Source organism: Thamnophis elegans, chromosome 1 (assembly GCF_009769535.1).
Source record: "Thamnophis elegans isolate rThaEle1 chromosome 1, rThaEle1.pri, whole genome shotgun sequence".
NCBI lineage: Eukaryota > Metazoa > Chordata > Lepidosauria > Squamata > Colubridae > Thamnophis > Thamnophis elegans.
The window spans coordinates 115,649,486-115,669,677 of record NC_045541.1 but is presented as its reverse complement, the minus strand read 5'-3'; the positions used below and the strand labels follow the sequence as shown (position 1 = coordinate 115,669,677).

Sequence of the window (20,192 nt, the reverse complement as noted above, 5' to 3'; positions counted from 1 at the left end):
ATCTTTACGATAATAGGGGGGTAGGGGGGCTAAGTAAATGTTTACTTTGTAAGTAAATTTTATTTTTCTCATTCAAGGTATCATTGGACTTGACAACAGCAGTAAAATCTCCACAATTCCTAGGCAAAATTGATTCAATTGTCGTTCTTTTTCTGGGCTTCAGTATAAACAAGAAATGTTTAAATATGAAATTTTAATGTTTATACTATGTGGCTTTCACTTTTAAGTTATACTTTTTACTGTATAGATTTTTTCATGCCATAGTTGCAGATTGCTTTGACGAAGACTTTCTAAAAGAGCTGAGGAATAGCCATGTAGTACAAATAATATACTCTTATTTTTATTTTATGTATGGAAAGGAAATATATGTTTTAGAAACTGTAACAGGTAGAACATATAATTTATCTTTGATATAAAGCTGTATGATAAATTATTTTACATGTTCACCTCCATAGAACCTGTTCTTAGTACATAATTTACTCAATTTGACTACATTAATACATATTTTTAAAACACTAACTTTATCAATTATAGTAAAGCATCACAGAATGCAGTTTCTATGCTATACCATGGCTGAAACCTGTTTGCCAGGGATCCAAATAATTTGCTTTTTTCCAGGATTCTTTGTATTTTTAAGACCACCTGTTTCTATATAACCTTTCCTAAAAGGTAAATTGGAGAAACCTAAATTAATTTAAAACAGTTGACTTGAGCAAAGACTTATTTAGGATGAAGTACACCACAACATCTTTTACAGTGAGAAAACTACCCCTTTATTCAAAGAACTGTTAACAGCTTGAATCTCATGCCCTGCCATTTCAAGGGCAAAATTACAGGGCAGATCTAACCAGAAAGTATGGAACTGACAGTACAGTAATACGTTCAGTAATATCACTTTCAGTCATTGCTATTCTTTTTTTGAATGAAAAAAGTATACCATGTACTCCCAAAGGTGCTTTTCCAAAAGGCACCTGGACTTTCTTGTTTTTTTCTTTGAAAGGTTTATCATAAATCCTTCCATTCCCCACCAATCAGTCAGAACTGAAGAAACTTCTTGAATGATAAGTGAAACATTTTCAAAGAAAAAAAATCCAAGAAAATCCAATTGCCTTTTGGAAAAGCACGTATGGGTCAAGCATAACTTGGATGGTTGAGACTCTACATAGATATATACTATGTACTCTAAGTATATGTTGTATTTAAGCATGTGCTATATTGAACAAAAATAGTAAAGAAGAAAAACTGCAAAAAAAATCTTGGTACAGGAATGGCCATGATGTTGGCCAAAGAAGAAGACAGAACCATTCTCTTGGAAATCTAAAACAAAATGTTAAGATGTTCAAATAACATGGCCCAGAAGATGGAAGATATTTGTAGTGACTGATTCTTGGCGTATACATTTTCAGGCGAATACAATAGTTTCAGATATCAGGCAGCAAAGCCAATTTATACCTTTACATATAAGAGTTAACTTTTTTTAGAATATATTAAAGTAATATATTTAATAGCAGTTATTAGCATCTGAAAATAAAGACTTAAAATGGAGTAAGCCCAGTATGTACATTCTATCAGTTTTCTTTATTTCTGAAATAATCATTACCTCCTTTTGGGCTATAATTCATATTTTAAAAAATACTCTATAAGAATGCTCTATGCAAATAATTAATTGTTCAAATATCATAGTTATTGTGCTATTCTGGTATCGTGATATTTCTGTTAAAATATTTAATGGTGTATACAATAATAAAATCAGTTGCAAGAGTTACGGGGATTGCAAAAATTTGTTTTTAGCACAGTATTTGAAAAATATAAAAATGCTACGAACATTTTCACCCTCTTTTGAAAGAACTAAAGCAGATTATCATCTCTTAACAGTGCTTTGATTGTAATCCAAATGCCATGTTTTCAGTCAGCAATTTCTTAATTTGCCTTAACCACAACAGACTCTGGATGTTAGTTTACTTACTGGAGTAAGAGCCCCTTCTGCTTGTGCCTCCATTAGGCTTGTAGGCGTGACAGCAAGAGCATGGCCAGCAATTCCAACTGGGAGTTCTAGTTGATCTGTAAACTGTTCAGAAACTGCAATTCCACAACATTCAGCGCCCAAATTAAGCACTACTCCATCAGGGGTATGCTTGGTTTGAAATCCAAGTTTATCCTCTTGGGGGGACTCTTCAAAATCCTGGAGTACCTCAGGTTCTTCATCAGAAGGACTTCCAGTTGTTTTATGCCCTGTAGCACAATTAGTTCTGAAATCCTGAAGGTCCTGCTCTTTATCAACAATCACCCATTCCTTAGAGTCTACCTCCTGCTGGCAGGAATTCAAATTGATAGCGACGTATCCGTTGCTAACACCACCATCACCCTGTTCTGGAGAAGGACCTGAAACCAGCTTGGAAGCTTCAGGCAGATACTCTTCATCATAATGCCATACATGTTCCTGACAGGAAGAAGCTATAGGAGCACGTGTTTTCTGAGAAGCTGGAATTACAGGTTCTTTGCCACTATTAAGATCTCTTTTCTTTTTTTCCATGCTAGGGAATGATAAAAGAAAAAAAATGATATATCAATGTATTTGTAATATTTGAGCAATATAAAGCAGAATTCACAGGATATCATATAAACAAACATCTTTTCAAAAAACTTGGAAGTTTTAGAAAAAATTAGGTGGTACTAGTCATCCATGGAAATAAAATATATACTATACAGAGGGGGGTTTCTGCCGGTTCGCCCCGGATTGGGCGAACCAGCAGTAGCGGTGGCGGATTGGAGGGTACTATGCCCCATTTACACAGAGAGTCCCAGCAAACACTGTGTGAGGTACAAATTCTATTTAGGATTGTCCATTGCTGACATGATAGATCAAAGCCTGGCAGCTTTTTTGTGGAGGTCATTTATATGTCTTCTATTTCTGGACATTCAGCGACCTACTGCAGAATGGCAGTTTGGCTTTTTAAATCAACAAAATACTTTTTTTCATTTCTTATCATCTATATTTTCATTATCTACCACTTGAATAGAATGAAACTGCCATGAATGTTAGCTATATGTAAATCTATATATGCATATTACTAACTACTAATTAAGTAGTAATTAATTACTAAGTAATAAGTAATTATAATTAGTTAGTGCAGATATTCTAATTAAACAACAGTGGAGAATTATATACATACTCACCCATAGACAAAACCAAACCAAACAGCTGCAAAGGAAAAATCTGCCTAAAACAAACCATTACCTACCAGATTTCCAGAAATTTGTCTGCATCTGGCTTTGACTCCAAAGTCAGGCGCTTCTCCAGTTCAAAACTGTGGATTGATCTTAACTTCCGTACCAGAGGAACATCCCGATCTGGCTGTGTGGTCTCTGAACGGACTCTAATAGGAGAACCAAGGCTTGGTGCATTAAACATTCCATTCATTGGCCCATGACTGTTTTCTTCTTCTGTAGTAGCCTATAAAGGAGTATCACAATATAAAAAAATAATTTAACATAAGGATAACATCGCAATCTTATCAAAATACTTGAATGTAAGATAATTTTTATATAAAGTAATTTCCAAATGTGCTTTTAAAAACAATTCTGGCACACTCCCTCTATTTGAAAATAAGTTATTGCAAAATTGTCTGAAGATTTTAGAAACACAATTTAACATAAACAACTATTTTATATCAAGTTTAACCACTAGCTCACCTAACTACAGTAGATCTGTTCACCTAATTTTCATGAGCTCATGTAGCCTCCCTAGTTTCTTACTCCTAAGTTTCCTTCCTGTATCTACTTTCTTCAAACATTCTACTATGAGCTGGGTGACCTGGGCCAGTCTCTCTCTCTCTCAGCTCTGGGAACAGACAAGGTTAACCACTCCTGAAATACCTTGCCAGGAAAAGTGCAGGAACATTTCCCAGCAGTCTCCACAGTCTTTGAGAATCAGACATGACTGTACAGCAGTCGTGTGTGTGTGTGTGTGTGTTTCAACTCTGCCTCATGTTACATTTGATCTCTTTGGGTCAGTGGTGGATTCCTAACCAGTTCACTTGTGCTCGCCCGTGCGTGCAACGCTTCTGCAAATGCGCAGAATCATCCAGGCAGGTGGGCCAAGCCTCCCGCCACTACTACTATTTCAGCCAAATTGAGCTAAACCGGAAGCAACCCACCTCTGGTTTGGGTGCTAGTTACTAGGCATTAGTTGAGCATTATCTGTATTTCTAGTGAGATATGCATTGATATTAAAATTCTTAACCAAATATTCTGATTAGCACTATAAACAATATGGAGAATGGACCAAGACTATTAGTAATACACGAAGACAAAGCCATTTCATTGTCTTAAGAAATTTTAGAAACAGACCAATATTATTCTATATACTATCAGCAGCACTATTAACAAGTAAAAATGAAACCTTTCTATCTCTCTATCTCTATCTATCTATCTCACAATTGGGACAAATTAAATGTTTTTGTTCATCATACTGTGTTTATTCATTTTCTATGGATACCTGATTAATCACTACTACAAAAGATGTATAGTTACATGTTAACATGAGAAAAAGTAAACACTATCATTTATTGAACTGCAACACTTACTTTATGTATGCCCAATTTAATCTTTTTCCTGTTAGCATCCATTTCTTCCCACACATCCTTTTCCTGAAGACGATGTCCGGGGGACTCTGGTAACTTTTCTGGTGAGATTCCAATAGGGATACCATTCTCACCATCACTGAGTTGTTCATCGGGAAATACTTCATCTGTATTCTCTCGTAATAAATCTCCTGGTATTGGCGTAGCATTGGCAATTCTACGTATAAAAAAGTGAAAATTAATCCTAAAGATGTCCCAGTTTTTTTTTTTCCTAAACTGACAATATTGTCCTCTCTGCATTAGATGACAGGATGCAGAGTTATGGCTCTTACTCATCTTCTTCTAAAAGAGGAAGGATTGGCTTCATAAGGAAAGCATTAATTCTGTCTGCAAGGAATTCATAATGTTTAATACAAGGTATTAAACATCTCCAAGCAATCTATATTCATGCACACCTACAGTCAGACATACAGAAATCTCAAGAACAATTTAGTTATGCATATGCAGAATTGTATAGAAGATCAACTGATTAAAAAAAACCCATAATGTCTTTAATTAGATGTCATCCTATATGGCAGCAGATATAATTTCAATAGTAGGAACATGCAAACATAAATACTTCTAATCTAGTGCTGTGGACAATATTATATCAATAATATTCTAGAATCTATAGGTCTTGCAAACATGCATTAGATAATGCTTTCCACAATTTTTGAGTTATATTTTAATGAAAACTGCAAGCTTCTAAAGACCTCAGAGATCTAGTTTTGATACTATCTTGCCTATCACTTCACCTGCGTTGTCTCTTTGTTTATTAGAACGTCAATACTACGTGACTTTTTTAAATACTAATTTGGAGAAAAATAGACATTCATTTTAATTGAACCAAAAAAATTAGAAAGATTGTAGAAAGTAACATTTTAAATGCATCTTGAAATTTAGAAATTCCGTAGTAGCTTCAGTAATGCTAAACAATCTTCCCTAATTTTCAGGTTTCCAGTTGTTTATGAAGATATCATAATTTACAGCCAGCATCCTACCCCATTAGGGTAAGGAACAGAAGTGATGATATTATTCCATCACTTTTGCCTCTAGCTTCCCCCACCAAGTAATAACCATTAGAATTAATTATGTAATAAAGATTGCTTGTTTTGAATTTCTTCCCAATTACATCATGCCATCTGAACTGTTTTCAACCTGGCTATGTTATGAATGAATATTTCCTGACATCTCTGAAAGATAGCAATTTGGGAATGACCCTTCTCTTCCAAAAGATATTGATAGTCATGTATCATCTTATTAGTCAGTGACCAAATGCAAGTTATTAGAAGACACCATTCTAAATATCTGACACAGAATATTGAATCTGGATCCATCAATTAATATGAGATGCATGAACTTAATCTTAGATGCTTGATCTTACATGAGATTGATAATATTATATTAAGTGGTTAAGATTCTTATTATGAAGGAGTATCATTCTATTTTCATAATAATTGCAATCCTATCATCCATGAAGAAGCACTGATAACTTGAAATACTAATTCATCTAACACCCAAAGAAATGATCCAAATACCCCATAGCAGCTGGGGTCAGTCGAGTATGCAGTTGAGGAGTAGTGGAAGTGGTGGTAGTAGTGAGAGAACCATCAGCCCCACTTTTTTCCCAGTCAAACAGATCACTCTCTGTCACCCCAAAATTCTTCATACTGTTATCAAAAACGGACGTGAGAAGCTATAAAAACAAAGAAAGGAATTATATTTAGTGTCAATTATTTCTTCAAACAACTTTTTGAAAATTCTGTTCTGACATTGTCTGAAAGCAGACCTTTATACCCAATCGTCATAGAATATTTATTATCAGATAACATTAAATATTATTCTTCTTCTTCTAAATAACACATAGTTTCATCTATAAATTTCTTGACACTGCTTGTAAGAATTCTAGCGTTGTCCAGATAATAGGAGAAGGATAGGAGATTTAAATATCCTGTGAACATCACGAATATAACAGGATCTTAAAATAATTTTCCTCCAAGATAAAAATAACCTAAACTGAATTTATAAGAAAATTGTTATGTGCTACTATTTTCACCCCCTTTCACCCTCTATCTGTCTATATATCTGCTTCAACTGGCAGCCAAGTCCAATGACATGTAAGACAGCAACCAAATACTAGGAAAGCAACTCACTTTGTTACAGTTCAGATTTACTTCTGATAATATACATTTTGTCTGGATTATTGATTATAGATTTATACTATGATTTTGAGGTGGAAAACCTCTCAAAACAAAAAAAAGATTAAAATATTAAATAGAAATATAAAAATTGAAACTAATTAAATAGAAATATAAAAATAGAAAGCCAATATTCAAGTTAAAATATAGCCAACAAGGAATACACTTTTAATATAACATGAATTTAACATGGTTTTAACAAAATGTAGATTGGAACATATAAAATCCTCAAAGCAAGCAATGAAGGCTTACACAATCAATATAACTAAAGGAAAGGAAGGAAAGAAGATTTGCAAGTCATAGCACAGAAGTCATACCTGGTAGTCAGGTTTAGTAAAATAGTCTAAAGAAGAAATGTGGTCTAGAAAGATGTTAAACTCTTGAGGAAGATGTTTCAGCATCAGACGGTGATCATACCTCTCTTTTATAGACCCTACTTGCTCCTGGAAGCAGACAAGGATTAAGTCATTCACCATGTGAAATTCTAATCAAAATAACTTATCATGTATGCTATTAAATAACAAATTATCAGATATCTTAAATTAAATCTCACTATATATCCTCAAGATATCTCAATTGCTATATTTCTGAACAAACCTTGTCTTTAATTTTCCTCCAGGGCAGTTGTCCAACAACGAACTCCACCAACATGTAAAACAAAGACCAAAGATCATCATGACGGCCCATTTCCTATAGAAAAAAAAAAAACTGCATGTTGATCTTCTGTATTTTGCACTTCTATCTAATATAATCCAATGTCAAAACACCAAACTGTATTGACAGAAATATTGCTTATTTGAATATGTGACTAATGATACACATAAATAAAATTTTAATGCCACTCCAATAATAGTAACAAGCTATGCAGAGGGAATTCATCAGGTCTGAGAAGAAAAACAAGATAGTTATCTCTGTGGTTCTTTGATTTCTTTTTATTTATTCTATTTTTATTTATTCTCTTTATTTCTTTCAGTACAGGACGATGGATCAGGAAATGAAAGAAAAGAAAAGCCTGATCTAATTGAAATGAGACTGGATCAGAATCATGTACCTCACAACTGATAGATTGAATTGTTAATCCCATCTGCTTAGACCCAGATAGTATTGAGACATTGGTACAATGGAGGTACTAGAAGAAATTTTGTAGATTTCAGGTTCCCCTTTAAATACCTTTTTTGGCCATGGATCATGACCACAGACCCCCCAAGGCTTAAGATTTAAATAATAACATTTATGCAAGCCTTCATGGCTCCCCTGTGATCACATCATGGCCCCCCAGGGATCCACGCACCATAGGATGATTATCACTGCTCTACTGGATCTCCAGTATATTTCCCAACACTGATGCTGAGTTCAGAGTATCCTGACCAATCTCTTTTTTATATTTTAAATTTATTTTTAATTTTAATGTATGTATTTATTTATAAACACACAAACACACATTGCAAAATATATTCAGGTTATGCACCCTTAACCAGCAAAGATCCATCTAAACATGTTAATGAACTATGGACTTCAGCATAAAATATGGCAATAGTCAGACAAGTTCAGGACATGTCAGTTATGTTTCAGTTTTTATATAGCATCCTTAAAAATACAGAAAAGGGAGGAATTATGACAGACACTTGATGCATAATTTTCAGTTTTAAATATTCAGCTTAATGTAAATGGTCATACTCACTCTATTTCTGTGAGCATTGACTGATGCATACCGCACAGTACCTCTAAAACCGGCAACAGCTCGGGGCTATTAATGTAAGAAGGGAAAGAAAAACAAGAGTCCATTTTCCAGAGTAAGTCCGTAAATATCAACAATTTATAAAGAAGCTGATACAAACAATTTTGATCTTCTTTGGAGTTTTCCCTCTGCTGATAATGCACTTCTTTAACATACTGTAATGATTCTGCTACAAGATAGTCCTTAACATACGACCATATTGGAGCCTGCCCATTACAATTATATGTTGTAATGATTGTAAAATGTTACCACCTTTTTTGTGGCATATGTTAAGTGAACACAGCATTTGTAAAGCACCTATGGTGGTCGTTAAATGAATGCTGTGGTCATTAAGCAAACACCACAATCATTAACGGAACTAATGGTTCATTGTAGGCATGGATTTGTCAAAACTCGGAAGTGCCATTTTTAGCAAAACCACCGTAAAACACAGATGAACATGGTACACTGCAAAAGGCAATAAATGCATTCATGTTGCCGATTGCCCAAAGTCCAGTCATACGACCATCAGAACTTTAATTTTGGTTTTAAGTCTCCTTTTCAAATTGGTATAACTTTGAAGAGTTGCTAAGCAATCAGTGAACAACTACCTCTAATATAAGTTGGATTTAAGAAGACAAACATACATATCTTGATCACATTTTAAGCAACTTACAAAAAAATTTACTTAATCAGATGTTACTTTAATGTTTTGCCATTTTTCTTTTTTTACACGGCAAAGTCAAGCATTATGGCATCTTGTGTATCAAATCTATTACCAGGAGATCAACAAGTTGAGTGTCTGATACAGAGGTGACAAAAACCCTCAAGAGAATAGCTCCTAGGTGGCCTCTCCCTATCTGCCAATTCCAGGGGGGTTCTATGTTTACTGAGGAGTTCTGGGAGATGGAGCTCCAAAACTAAAATGACCCTGGCAAAATGAATCCAAATGGGCATGCATAAGAGGTCAAATTTAGGCCTACACAATGGTATACAAAAGTGTTTCTCAACCTAGACATTTTTACAATATGGACTTCAACTTCCAAGGTTAGGAATTCTGGGAGTTGAAACCCATACATCTCAGAGCTGGTCTCAAGGTTGATAAACACTGGAATACAATATTTATCAATTCTGAAAATAAAAGTTTTGCGCTGGCAGTTTTGCCAGCTACAGCCACCAATCACACTTTTAACCAGGGTTACATTGAGCAGTTTGCTTATGTTTGAAAAGTACACACAATACACATCAAAATTTCCAGAGTTACAAATGTAAATAAAATAAAAGCACAATATTGCAAAATTATGTCTATATTGTTAATTCTAATCAAAAGCTTGCTATAATTGCTTGAAGATTTGGCAGACAAAATCTGATACTCTGATAATCTGATATTACATGTTTCTAATAGCAACAGCACTTAAGACCTATATACCACTTCACAGTGCTTTACAGTCCTATTTAAGCAGTTTACAGTGTCAGCCTATTGCCCCCAACAATCTGGGTACTCGTTTTACTGACCTTGGAAGGATGGAATGCTAAGTCAACCTTGAGCCAGTGAGATTCGAACTGCTGAACTGCTGGCAACTGGCAATCAGCAGAAGTAGCCTGCAATACTGGATTCTAACCACTGCGTCAACACAGCTCAACTTAACATCTTAAGACGTAAAGTGGGCTTCCAGCTGAGCATCCATTGAATCACAGACTCCAGAACAGGCTGGCAATTTTTTTTCAAACTGTGTGATACTTCCACCCACAAAACCTTAATGGATGGGAGCCAGAACTGATGGAGGCTCACTGTGGGCAATTTTAATATTTTTTAAAAAAAATATTTAAGAATACTATATTAGGAACACTATTATTAACACTTCTTTAAAAACTTTAATTATTGATAACCCTATATATTAACAAAACAGTAATACTGTATAATCTTATATAGCAAATCTTGAGTTGCATCAACTTTTCAATTCATAACTGGAATTAATACTTGTATTAAATTTTAAAAAGCAACATACTCCAACCGTCCAAAAGAACTAGGCAGAGCAGATAGTCAGATCATATGTGGCTAACCTCATACTGCAAAGAACCCTATCCATTTCCTTGATATCCACAAACTGAAATTAATGCCAGAACCTTGTAAGATCCGTACCAATTTTGCTTTAAAATCCCATGTAATAAAAATACATGTATTTGTATTTATCATGTGAAATCTGTTTCTCCTTCTAAACATAGTATTCAGAAGCTAAGGTTTGACAATATTTCAGGATGAAATTAGAATATGGTTACTTTTTTTTACAGTACTGTCAAAATTATACACTATAAACTTGATTTTTTCAAAACCATCCTGAAAAATGTATTCATTAAATAATACACATTGTTAGTCACATTATCACATTGAATTAGATATTATTTATTTTGAAACTTTGATTAAAATTTCTTACTGGTCTGACATCCCCACATGAGTTTGTAAACTGCCGTGCCAAGCCAAAATCCAGCATATAACACTTCCTCCAAGTACTAGGAAAGCGTCCCATAGCAAAATTAGACTAAAAAGAAAAAAAAGTTTATAATGTAGAGATGAAACAATATAACATCAGCTTTCATTTCATATATTTCATTGTAACTATTTAGAAAAACAATAGGTGAATTGATTGGATTTTTAAATCACAAATTATTATTGTTGCTTCTGTATTAATATGATGCATATGCTCAGCTGAAAATATGGTTTTTTTAAAAATGCAAGTATTCCAATACCACAATTCTATTGTTGTTAGAAGGAAAGTATGCAGCCGAGATCACTGATTAGAAAAAACAGTTAATCCTCTATTATACAGAGAAAATTGTGTAATATTAAATCTAGAATTTCCTCCCAGCTTGAGAAAAGTGAGAATGATCTATTGAAAGAAAGGGTTACAACATTTATCTATCCCCCATGGGATCCCCATGGGATCCAAGACAAAGGCTAGAAATAATTTTCAGTTACTTCAGTGGGAGGAGATATCTCCTTTTCCAGTTTCAAAATGACAAGCCAGAAATCATTAAGTAGAATAACTTTTTTAGAAAGGTTGAAAATAAAGGAGAGCTATGATAACCTACCATATATCTTTGGAGGGATCATAGAGAAGTTTTTCTCTTCTCTCAAAATCTTTGTTCCCAATAGAGCAATCAGCAGAGAGGGAAGCGATATACATAGTACAATAATTTCATAGATTTATTAGAAACCCATGACCAGCTGGGTCATGCTTCAAGAGATATTTCCTTAGCAGATTCCTTAATGCCTTCAACAATTACAGAACGTCTAATGTTCTGCTTTCATTGGAAAAGTTGAAAGACATTCAGAGATGTATTTGCCTTGACAATAGCACATGCTGAACAGCACAGTCAACAATCCACACAGAAAATGTTTTACCACATTTCTATTATGTCATAAAATGTTTTATGACATGTTTGTCATAAAATGATTTATAAAATTTGCCAAATTTCAATTCCATAGGAGTCTTGAGTCCTAGATTTTGGACACATTCTCAAAGTTAGCCCATTTGAGGTATCTTGGTTTAAAATAGTTACCCTATGATGCATCACTTCACCCAGTTAAGAGGTGCAGGAACAAGAGTTTTAATATAGACTAAATCAAAGCTTGAATACAATTGTCCCCCTCTTAAATTTCTCAGTTCCATCACAGCTAATTAGAGATATACATCAACATGATCTCTCCAACTGCTCCAATGAAAGCAGATAAGTTATCTAAATTAGTAATTAGAATTATGAAAAGTTGCCTTAGAGCTTTTTCAGAAAGATTTTCAATGAAGAAAAGATAGTAAGAGAAGCAGCAGGCAAAACAGCAGTAAACGAACTGGCAATCTATACCATGGAAAGGCTCTACATGCACACCCCCAACATAGTTGTTCCTGCTTACACGCAGAGCTCCTTTTTTAATTTCCATTTTATAACTTAAAACTGTTGGACTTTGACCAGCATCAGTCTTGTCAAGGATATAGCTATAACTTAGAGGACAATTTGAGAAAGTGTCCAGCTGTCCTTGAGCACTTCTTGATGATGAAAGTTCATGTCCTGACTCTTGGCCGGCTTATCCATCAGCACATTGCAATAGTCCGATTGTGAGATGACCAGAACTTGAGTGATTGAGCATAGGAGCTCCTGATCCATGAACTGCCACAGCTGGCACACAACACGAAGTTGCACAAAGACTCTTCTAGCCACAACTGCCATCTGCTCATCAAACAATGCAGGACATCCCCCAGTTGCACAATGGTTCTGTCTGGGGCAGAGTGATCCCATGCAAAACTAAAGATGTTAAGGTCCCAGAAGCTGCAGCTCTATACACCCAAAGCCACTCAGTGTCGCAGACCAGGGGTTGGGGACCCCTGCCCTAATGGCTCTGTTGTCATGTGCTTTGTGCCAAACTTTCTATAATAGGGTCTTAGAATTGCGACAAAAGAGAGGATAACCCCCTGCCTAGTAAAATAACAATTTACAATCTTAGTCATGAAATTGTGTCTTGGTACAAAAAGATAATGTTTAGCCGTATCATAAAGAAATATTGGTATTTCAGGACCTTGCTCACAGATCTCATATTGCATACAGCCCAAAAAGTTTGTGCTGTCTTAGGCTTTTCTCTGTATAGGGTTATAGATTTGCACCCTGTTCCCTAACACTGATGATTATGATCAGCTGACCTGTAGGGAGAAACGTATGTTACTTCTCCTGAATAGAAACGCCACAATTTGATTCACCTTCAGATCTTGGCACTTCAGACATCTTATGGATATTCAATTCAGGAAAGGAAGGGAATCTAGCCACGGTACTGACCATCTGGCCTGAAGGCTGCCAAGAATCATGAAGCCTGTTGAACTATCTGTTTTTACTAGATAAGGTCTCTTTCTGTGTCCAGAATGGCACAGAGATGGTACTATTAGAAAGATGTTCTTATTTTCATTGATTAAAATGATTAGGTTCTCAAGGATCTGCTCTATGATCTTAATGTCCTTTCTTCCCTGTTCAATAGGAATTAGATGAACATATCATTTAAATAAGAGAATATGTGTATACCCCAGGATCTGAGATAGGCTACAAATATCATTTTGTACATGAATACCATCCAAGAGCACAACAGGACAAATGGGAGGGTCTTACACTGGTACAAAATGCCTTGCTCTTATACACCACCAGGTTACCTTTGCTCAGCCCTTCCTAACTGTTGGCATGTTCTCAGATTCTGCCATCTAGCCTCTCATTATCTGTATCAGAATCTTCTCAGGGTGTTTCTTGAATGGCTGCCTCCTGCCTCTTCAAATTGTCAATCCATTAGACTGTTGTTCTTCTAACTCAGAAGATTCAGACAAGATCATAATAATATGCTGCAAAGATAATTCATGGGCTTCAAGACCAGAACTTTCTTTTGGTCTTATGTCTCTCCATATAGGTTTTCTCCCTTGAATTGGCCCAATATTAGACTCTAAATCCAAAATGATCCTATGTTCTGGTGACCATGTTAGCTGCCATGCCTCTGATTGTAAACCGGGCATTGTTCTGATCAACACCCACCATAACAGCAGATTTGTTCATCCCTAACTATGCTCTTTAGGGGATAGACAGTTGAACCATTAGTTGTCTGGTCCAAATATTAAGGGAGTGTATTGTGGCTAAGGCTGTTTTCTGCGCTGCAGATCTCTATTTTCCTGTCCTTGGTGGTTTGCAGGTACCTTCCCCATCTTTAATTTCTACGTTCTCATGAAGGTAAGTAGTGCAGAGGTTGAACAGATCTAGGACAGAGTTCAGCAGACAGAAAGGAGCCATTCATCATGGCCTCTCCCCTTCTCCCTTAAAGACTTTGTTGAGATAGATTTACTAGCTACAGGGAACGTCTCTGTTGCTCATAGACTCACTGGATTCTGTGATGCCAGAGTATTCTGGTTTGTTGAGATCTGGAACTTGCAGACTTTTTTGAGAAGCTGTGGAAGTCTGTTTTTTAAAGGCCTGGTAGATTTGGAGACTGCCTGGGCATCTTCCTATTCCAGGGATAGCTCTCTTCGTTTGTATCTGACTTGTCCTGCAGGGAATTCTCTGATTCATGTGCAAAAGCAAGTGAGACTGGCTGGCCATTTTTCCCTTGATGGTCCAGCTCTGCTCCTTGTGATAAAAGTCTAGGCACTGACTTCTGGGTAAGGGTCCGCAGATGTTGTTTCAAAGGAGAAAGGGGAGGAAAGGAAATAGAACAGTGCTCAATCCAGTTGGGAATCACAAAATGGGCTTTCCAGAGGGGTGAGTGGTCATTAGCATGGGGCATAATCCAGAGAGGTTAATTTGGCCTCTGACAATCTTCAGGGAGCAGAAGGCCATGGGAGCTTCAGAAATGTTACCTGGCAGACTCAGCAGAGACAGCAGGGGTTGAGAGAGCTGCTCCCTCAGTAAATGGGACAAATCACTCTGTAAGCTTCAATCATCTTTTGTACAAGGGTGATCTGGCTCCCTGGAGGAGTGGTAACAGACCCTCCTGTTGTTGTAGATTTTATGACCAGTGATTCCACAGCTGCAGTGTTAGCTGGCATCTCTGGGAAGAGAACAAGTTGATACCTATATAGAGACCAGCCAATCAAGAGACACTGTTTTATGAGTTTGTTTATCATGTTATCAGGTGTTTAGTAAGAGAAAAGAATGAAAAGAATGGAGCTAAAAATAATGGAAGATCTCTAGAATGGGAAAGTACTTTGAAGAATCAATGAGCTTGCACGCTCTTCAGGGTAAGACAAGGTCAAATGTGGGAGAGGTGATATCTCTTTATACAGGAAGGTATGTGAGAAATAATTTCTGGCCCTGTCCCTGAATCAAGTGGGAGTGAGACATCCTCTGCAGAATTTGCTGACTTCACTGAAAGAAAAGTGTAATATAGTCTCTGTAGTTGGGGCAATCATCTTTAGCTTTTTTATATTAAGAACATGTTTTTAGACTCATACAAATTATTAGATGAAATAATTACAGATGTTAAAATAATGTTAACTGAAAAGTGATAACATTGATAAACTGATAAACATTAAATACTAGTTTTTAAAATAGGGGCAGATATCTTTGTAATTTCAGATCAGATTTATTTAGATCTAATAAAACTGCTGTGCTATGTAAACATTGCAACTTAGGTAAATTCTTGGTTTTGATATATGGAGAAACTTACTGGTTTAATATCTCTGTGTAAAAATCCCACCAAATGAATGCTCTCAATAGATTCCAGAATTTGCTTCCCAAGACGCAATGTCGTACTAATTGTGAAAGTCCCTCTAGTTTGGCTTCGACGCAAATCTGCCAAATTCCGCCCCTGAAAGAAACAAAAACACTAACATCCAGAATTTTTTTCCTCATCTTCTTTTGGTAATCAACATTTAGCAGGTAAACTGACTGCATATTAGAATTCTTTTTTTCCTGGCAAATGTAAGAAGGACAGCATTTCAATAGTTAAAATATCAAATGATTTTAGGCAACAAGTATATATTTTGCTTGCTCTTTCTTGTACACTATTTTAAAGTCTTTCTAAAACATGAGAAGTCCTCTTCCTGTTCTGCCTTCAATATCTTTCTGTTAAATAATTTAGGACTAAAACATGAGATTTGCAGATTCAAAATTAGAAAACAAAATATGGAACATTTGAACTCCCATTCAGTCAGCACTTTGTAACATGATCTTTGGTAGAAATAGCAGCTTCCAATGTTCCCTCTATATTCATGGTTTTGGATTTTTTTTTACCTTATAAAAACTTCTACCTCAGAAATGTATTTAGAACATCTTGTATTCACTACAAGTTTGAGATTTCTCTACAGATTTTTAATATATTCCAGTCTGAGAATTGTGTAAGTCATTCCACCATTTACTTTCTTCCCTGTTAATGCTTCATTGTTGATTGCATGGTGTATTTCAAATGTTTGTCTTGCTGAAATCTTCAACTTCTTTTCAGCCTAGTTTCTTCACTGACTGTGTATAAGTAAGTATACATTCATTTCAAATTTAGAGAAAAGTGTTGTATTCAACTGCCTCTGAATAACTTAAAATAACTTAAGTCACTGCTGTTCACTTGCAGTCACAAACTTTTGCATTCAAGTATAGATGCCTTTCCAGGGAAATTTACTTAGTATCAAAATGGTTCCCATTTTGGTATCAGTGAAATGACCTATCTTTTCTCTGCCCATGAACAAATAAAATAAGTTACAGAAGCTCATTTTAATTGAACATTTCATAGGTCTGTTTTGTTTTATTTAATTATTTAATTACTCAGCTGCTACAGGCTACATTTTTTAGAATATAGTGTCAAAAAAAGCATTCCCAGTGGATTTTACTACTGATTTTTAAAATATATGTAAAAACATTGGCTAATGTAATCTGTATGTTCTCTTCGTCAACTACAAGTAATAGTAAAAGAACAACAACATCGCTATAAAGCAAATTCTCTTAGAAATATAGTCTAATAAAAGTAGATGTAACTTGGTATTTTGGTTTGGCTTAGTCCCTGCAAGAGGAAATTGTTTTTAAAGACAGAACAAGCAGAGGTTGTAAACACAATTTAAAGGGATTTAGATATCGTGGCAGGAAATTCCTCACTAGTTTATTATAAATGCGTATTTGTGATTGCCTACATCTACCATGGCAATCATTACTTTCTAAAAACCATTCATGACAGCCTGAAAGCACCCATGGCATATTCTCAAAATTTCAAAGTCCAAACAGGATCTCTATCCTTGTGTTAGATCAATGGAGAACTTAAGTGAAGAGCTTAGGAAGTGATTTGATTATGTGCCATCAAATGTGAAGGATCATATGGATAGATTTGTTTTTCCATGGCACGTCCCTAATTGTTCTTTTAAGTCTTCCATGCCCCTGAAGTGGAGTCTAGGTTGATTTGTTTGATGACTACATTATTCTTCTTAATATTTTCAACTTTGGTATTCCAGTCAACAATTACAATGAACTCATTATCTGATATTATATCATCATCATTTGATATTTTCTCTCTATGGGGTTTTCTTAATAAAAATACAAGTAGCGCTCCACTTTCGATCTCAATTGAGCCCAAAATTTGTTGTTAAGTGAGACATTTGTTAAGTGAGTTTTTCCCCATTTTACAACCTTTCTAGCCACAATTGTTAAATAAATCACTGGAGTTGATAATGTTACTAACTTGGTTGTTAAGTGAATCTATTCAAACTTTAGATAAATGGATTAAAGCTTCTCAACTTCTGAAGAGTATATAATTCCACAGTTAACCAAATTACTGGTTTATTCCTTTATAATTAATAAAACTCATGAGGCTAAAATATAATGAAAATGCATAATAATATACAATCAGTTCACAAATACATATTTTCAGCAATAAAGTAAAGAATGCAAACGTATTTAAACTGAATAATCTTACAGTAAATCAGGCATATTAGGTATATATCTGAGATTTCATTTGCAGCCTCTCTCACTTAAATAGAAAAACTTTTTATATGCAGGAAGACAAACCATAGTGAATGATTAACAATTTACACAGTTATAAAAGTAAAAAACTCACCTGCAATTGCATGACCACATAATTAAATCTGTCATTCCTTCCACAGCCTACAAATCGACAAATATGATCTTTCCCTGAAAAGAAAACATTTTATATTTGTTCATTTTTTTGCACCAGCTTAAATCCAGAGATTTAATAGCGTATTTGTTCTTTACCAACAATAGCATATTTGTTCTTTACCAATCTTTCAGAAAGATTATTATTATTTTAAAGAGAGAGAGAATGAAAGGAAGATTTGACGCCCTGTATAATCTGGACTATTAAGGATAACATCCCCAAAATCAGGGGAATCTCTTTCTTACAAAAAATGCTCTCTCTAGTTTTCATTTCTACCTTTAACCTCAATCCTTAATGTCATGTCTTACCATTTCAAGAAACTTCAAATCTACAGGATAAACTATCAGACCTAAGATTAATCTCTATCTGTTAAAGCTGTCTAAATTTATATTTTTATTTCTATGTGAGGCTACAAAGTGACACTTATATAATTGATGAGGAAGCTGCGGGAAATTCGGTTTTTTATTACATAGGTTTAAAAAATGCCCAAATCTCTGGGTACTTTACTTTATAAAAAGGCAGAATTATAATAGAACAAATGCCATGTGTTCAGAAAACCATAAAAAACAGCACATATCCTCACCAACTGCCCTACCTCCTAGGAAAATAATCAGGTTTTCAATGTCTTTTGGAACGCCATCAAGGGGGGAGCCATACAGATCTCTGAGGGGATCCTGTTCCAAAGGATGGCATAGAAGATATGCCCCTGGGTTCTTACTAGATGGCATTATTCAATTGAAGGGACTTGAAAAATATTCATTCTGCTGGATCAGAAGTAACAGCACTCAAATAATCAGGCCATATGCCATGAAGGGCTTTATAGATAGTAGCCGGACCTTGAACTGTACCAGAATTCAACTGGTAACCACTGCAACTTGCAGAGGAAGTGGTGTCACACAGGCATACCATGTCATATCCATTACTGCCTGTGCTGATGCAATCTAGACCAGCAGTAGCTTCCAAGTAGTTTTTCAAGGGCAGGCCCAAGTTGTGTGTGTTGCAGTATCCCATTCTTGAGGTGACTAGAGAGTAAGTCACCGTGATTACAATCTGTTCAAAAATACCCATGTTCAAATAACTTTTTGTTATTTGAAAATGGCAATGTATTATATGCAGAAGAGCTTTTACAAATTGTTCAAAAACTGCAATTGTTTCTGAATATGTTTGAAAGACTAAAAAAGTAATATTTTAACTGTATATACTGTATGCTATCCATTTGATTGGCTACTGGTCAAACACCTTAATCTTTAACTTTTTAAATGCCTGAGGTCTGGGCTACCTGGAAGATACATTTCTCTGTATATTCCTACCCAAAACTACTACTACTATTTACAGGGCCTCCTCAGTGCCCCACCAAACAAAGTTATGCAAAAATTGCTAAGGAAAAAGAATTCAGCAGTGGCAAACAGACTAAGATATGGAAGACAATTTATTCATTGTTGCTCTTAAGATAATTTCCGATCTATTGTTTGGGCTTCTATATTAAGCAGCTTGTTCTTACTTAAAATATTTTCATTTTCTTTATCCTCCATAGATTTCTAGGTAGTTCCTATTTATAACTATTAAAACATCAACAAATAACAATTGTTTAAAAAATACTTAAGTCTTGAGATACTTTTTTTTAAAAAGCCACCAGATGAGATTACACACTAAAGGCCTCCCTAAAAGGAAAGTCTTTACCAAGAGAAGAGGTTTCAGAGTTTTGATCTAGGCCCTCAAAAGACCATCTTTCTAATCATGGGCAAATAGATTTCAGAGGTTATTGAGTCATACAGAAAGGATTCCAAAGATGATGTCAACAGGCTAGAATGGGAAAAAGCAAAAGACTCTAATCGCGATCCTAAAATATTAAGAAGTTTAAAGATTACTAGGATTTTAAACAGGAAACCAGCATACCTACTCTAATTAAGATATCACATGTTTGTATATACCACCCATTAATAATTAGGATGCTGCTTTTGGATCAATTAGATTTTTAATATTCTTAAAGAGTACCAAAGGTGTTTTGGTAGTTGCCTCTTGAAAAAGCATCTTTGGGACAATCGTGT

General features: G+C 35.1%; 1 protein-coding gene across 2 annotated transcripts in view; it reads right to left on the bottom strand.

Moving 5' to 3' along the window:
• TTBK2 (tau tubulin kinase 2) overlaps positions 1-20,192 on the bottom strand; it is a 71,646-nt gene that overhangs the window by 21,576 nt on the left and 29,878 nt on the right. For both annotated transcript variants that reach the window (XM_032228931.1, XM_032228939.1), the window contains exons 4-13: positions 18,088-18,161; positions 15,721-15,861; positions 10,973-11,077; positions 8,502-8,567; positions 7,418-7,510; positions 7,138-7,263; positions 6,161-6,318; positions 4,587-4,800; positions 3,243-3,454; positions 1,967-2,534 (exon numbers count right to left, since the gene is read on the bottom strand). In XM_032228931.1, the coding sequence (XP_032084822.1) occupies positions 1,967-2,534; positions 3,243-3,454; positions 4,587-4,800; positions 6,161-6,318; positions 7,138-7,263; positions 7,418-7,510; positions 8,502-8,567; positions 10,973-11,077; positions 15,721-15,861; positions 18,088-18,161 (1,757 nt within the window). The remainder of the gene's footprint in view (positions 1-1,966; positions 2,535-3,242; positions 3,455-4,586; positions 4,801-6,160; positions 6,319-7,137; positions 7,264-7,417; positions 7,511-8,501; positions 8,568-10,972; positions 11,078-15,720; positions 15,862-18,087; positions 18,162-20,192) is intronic.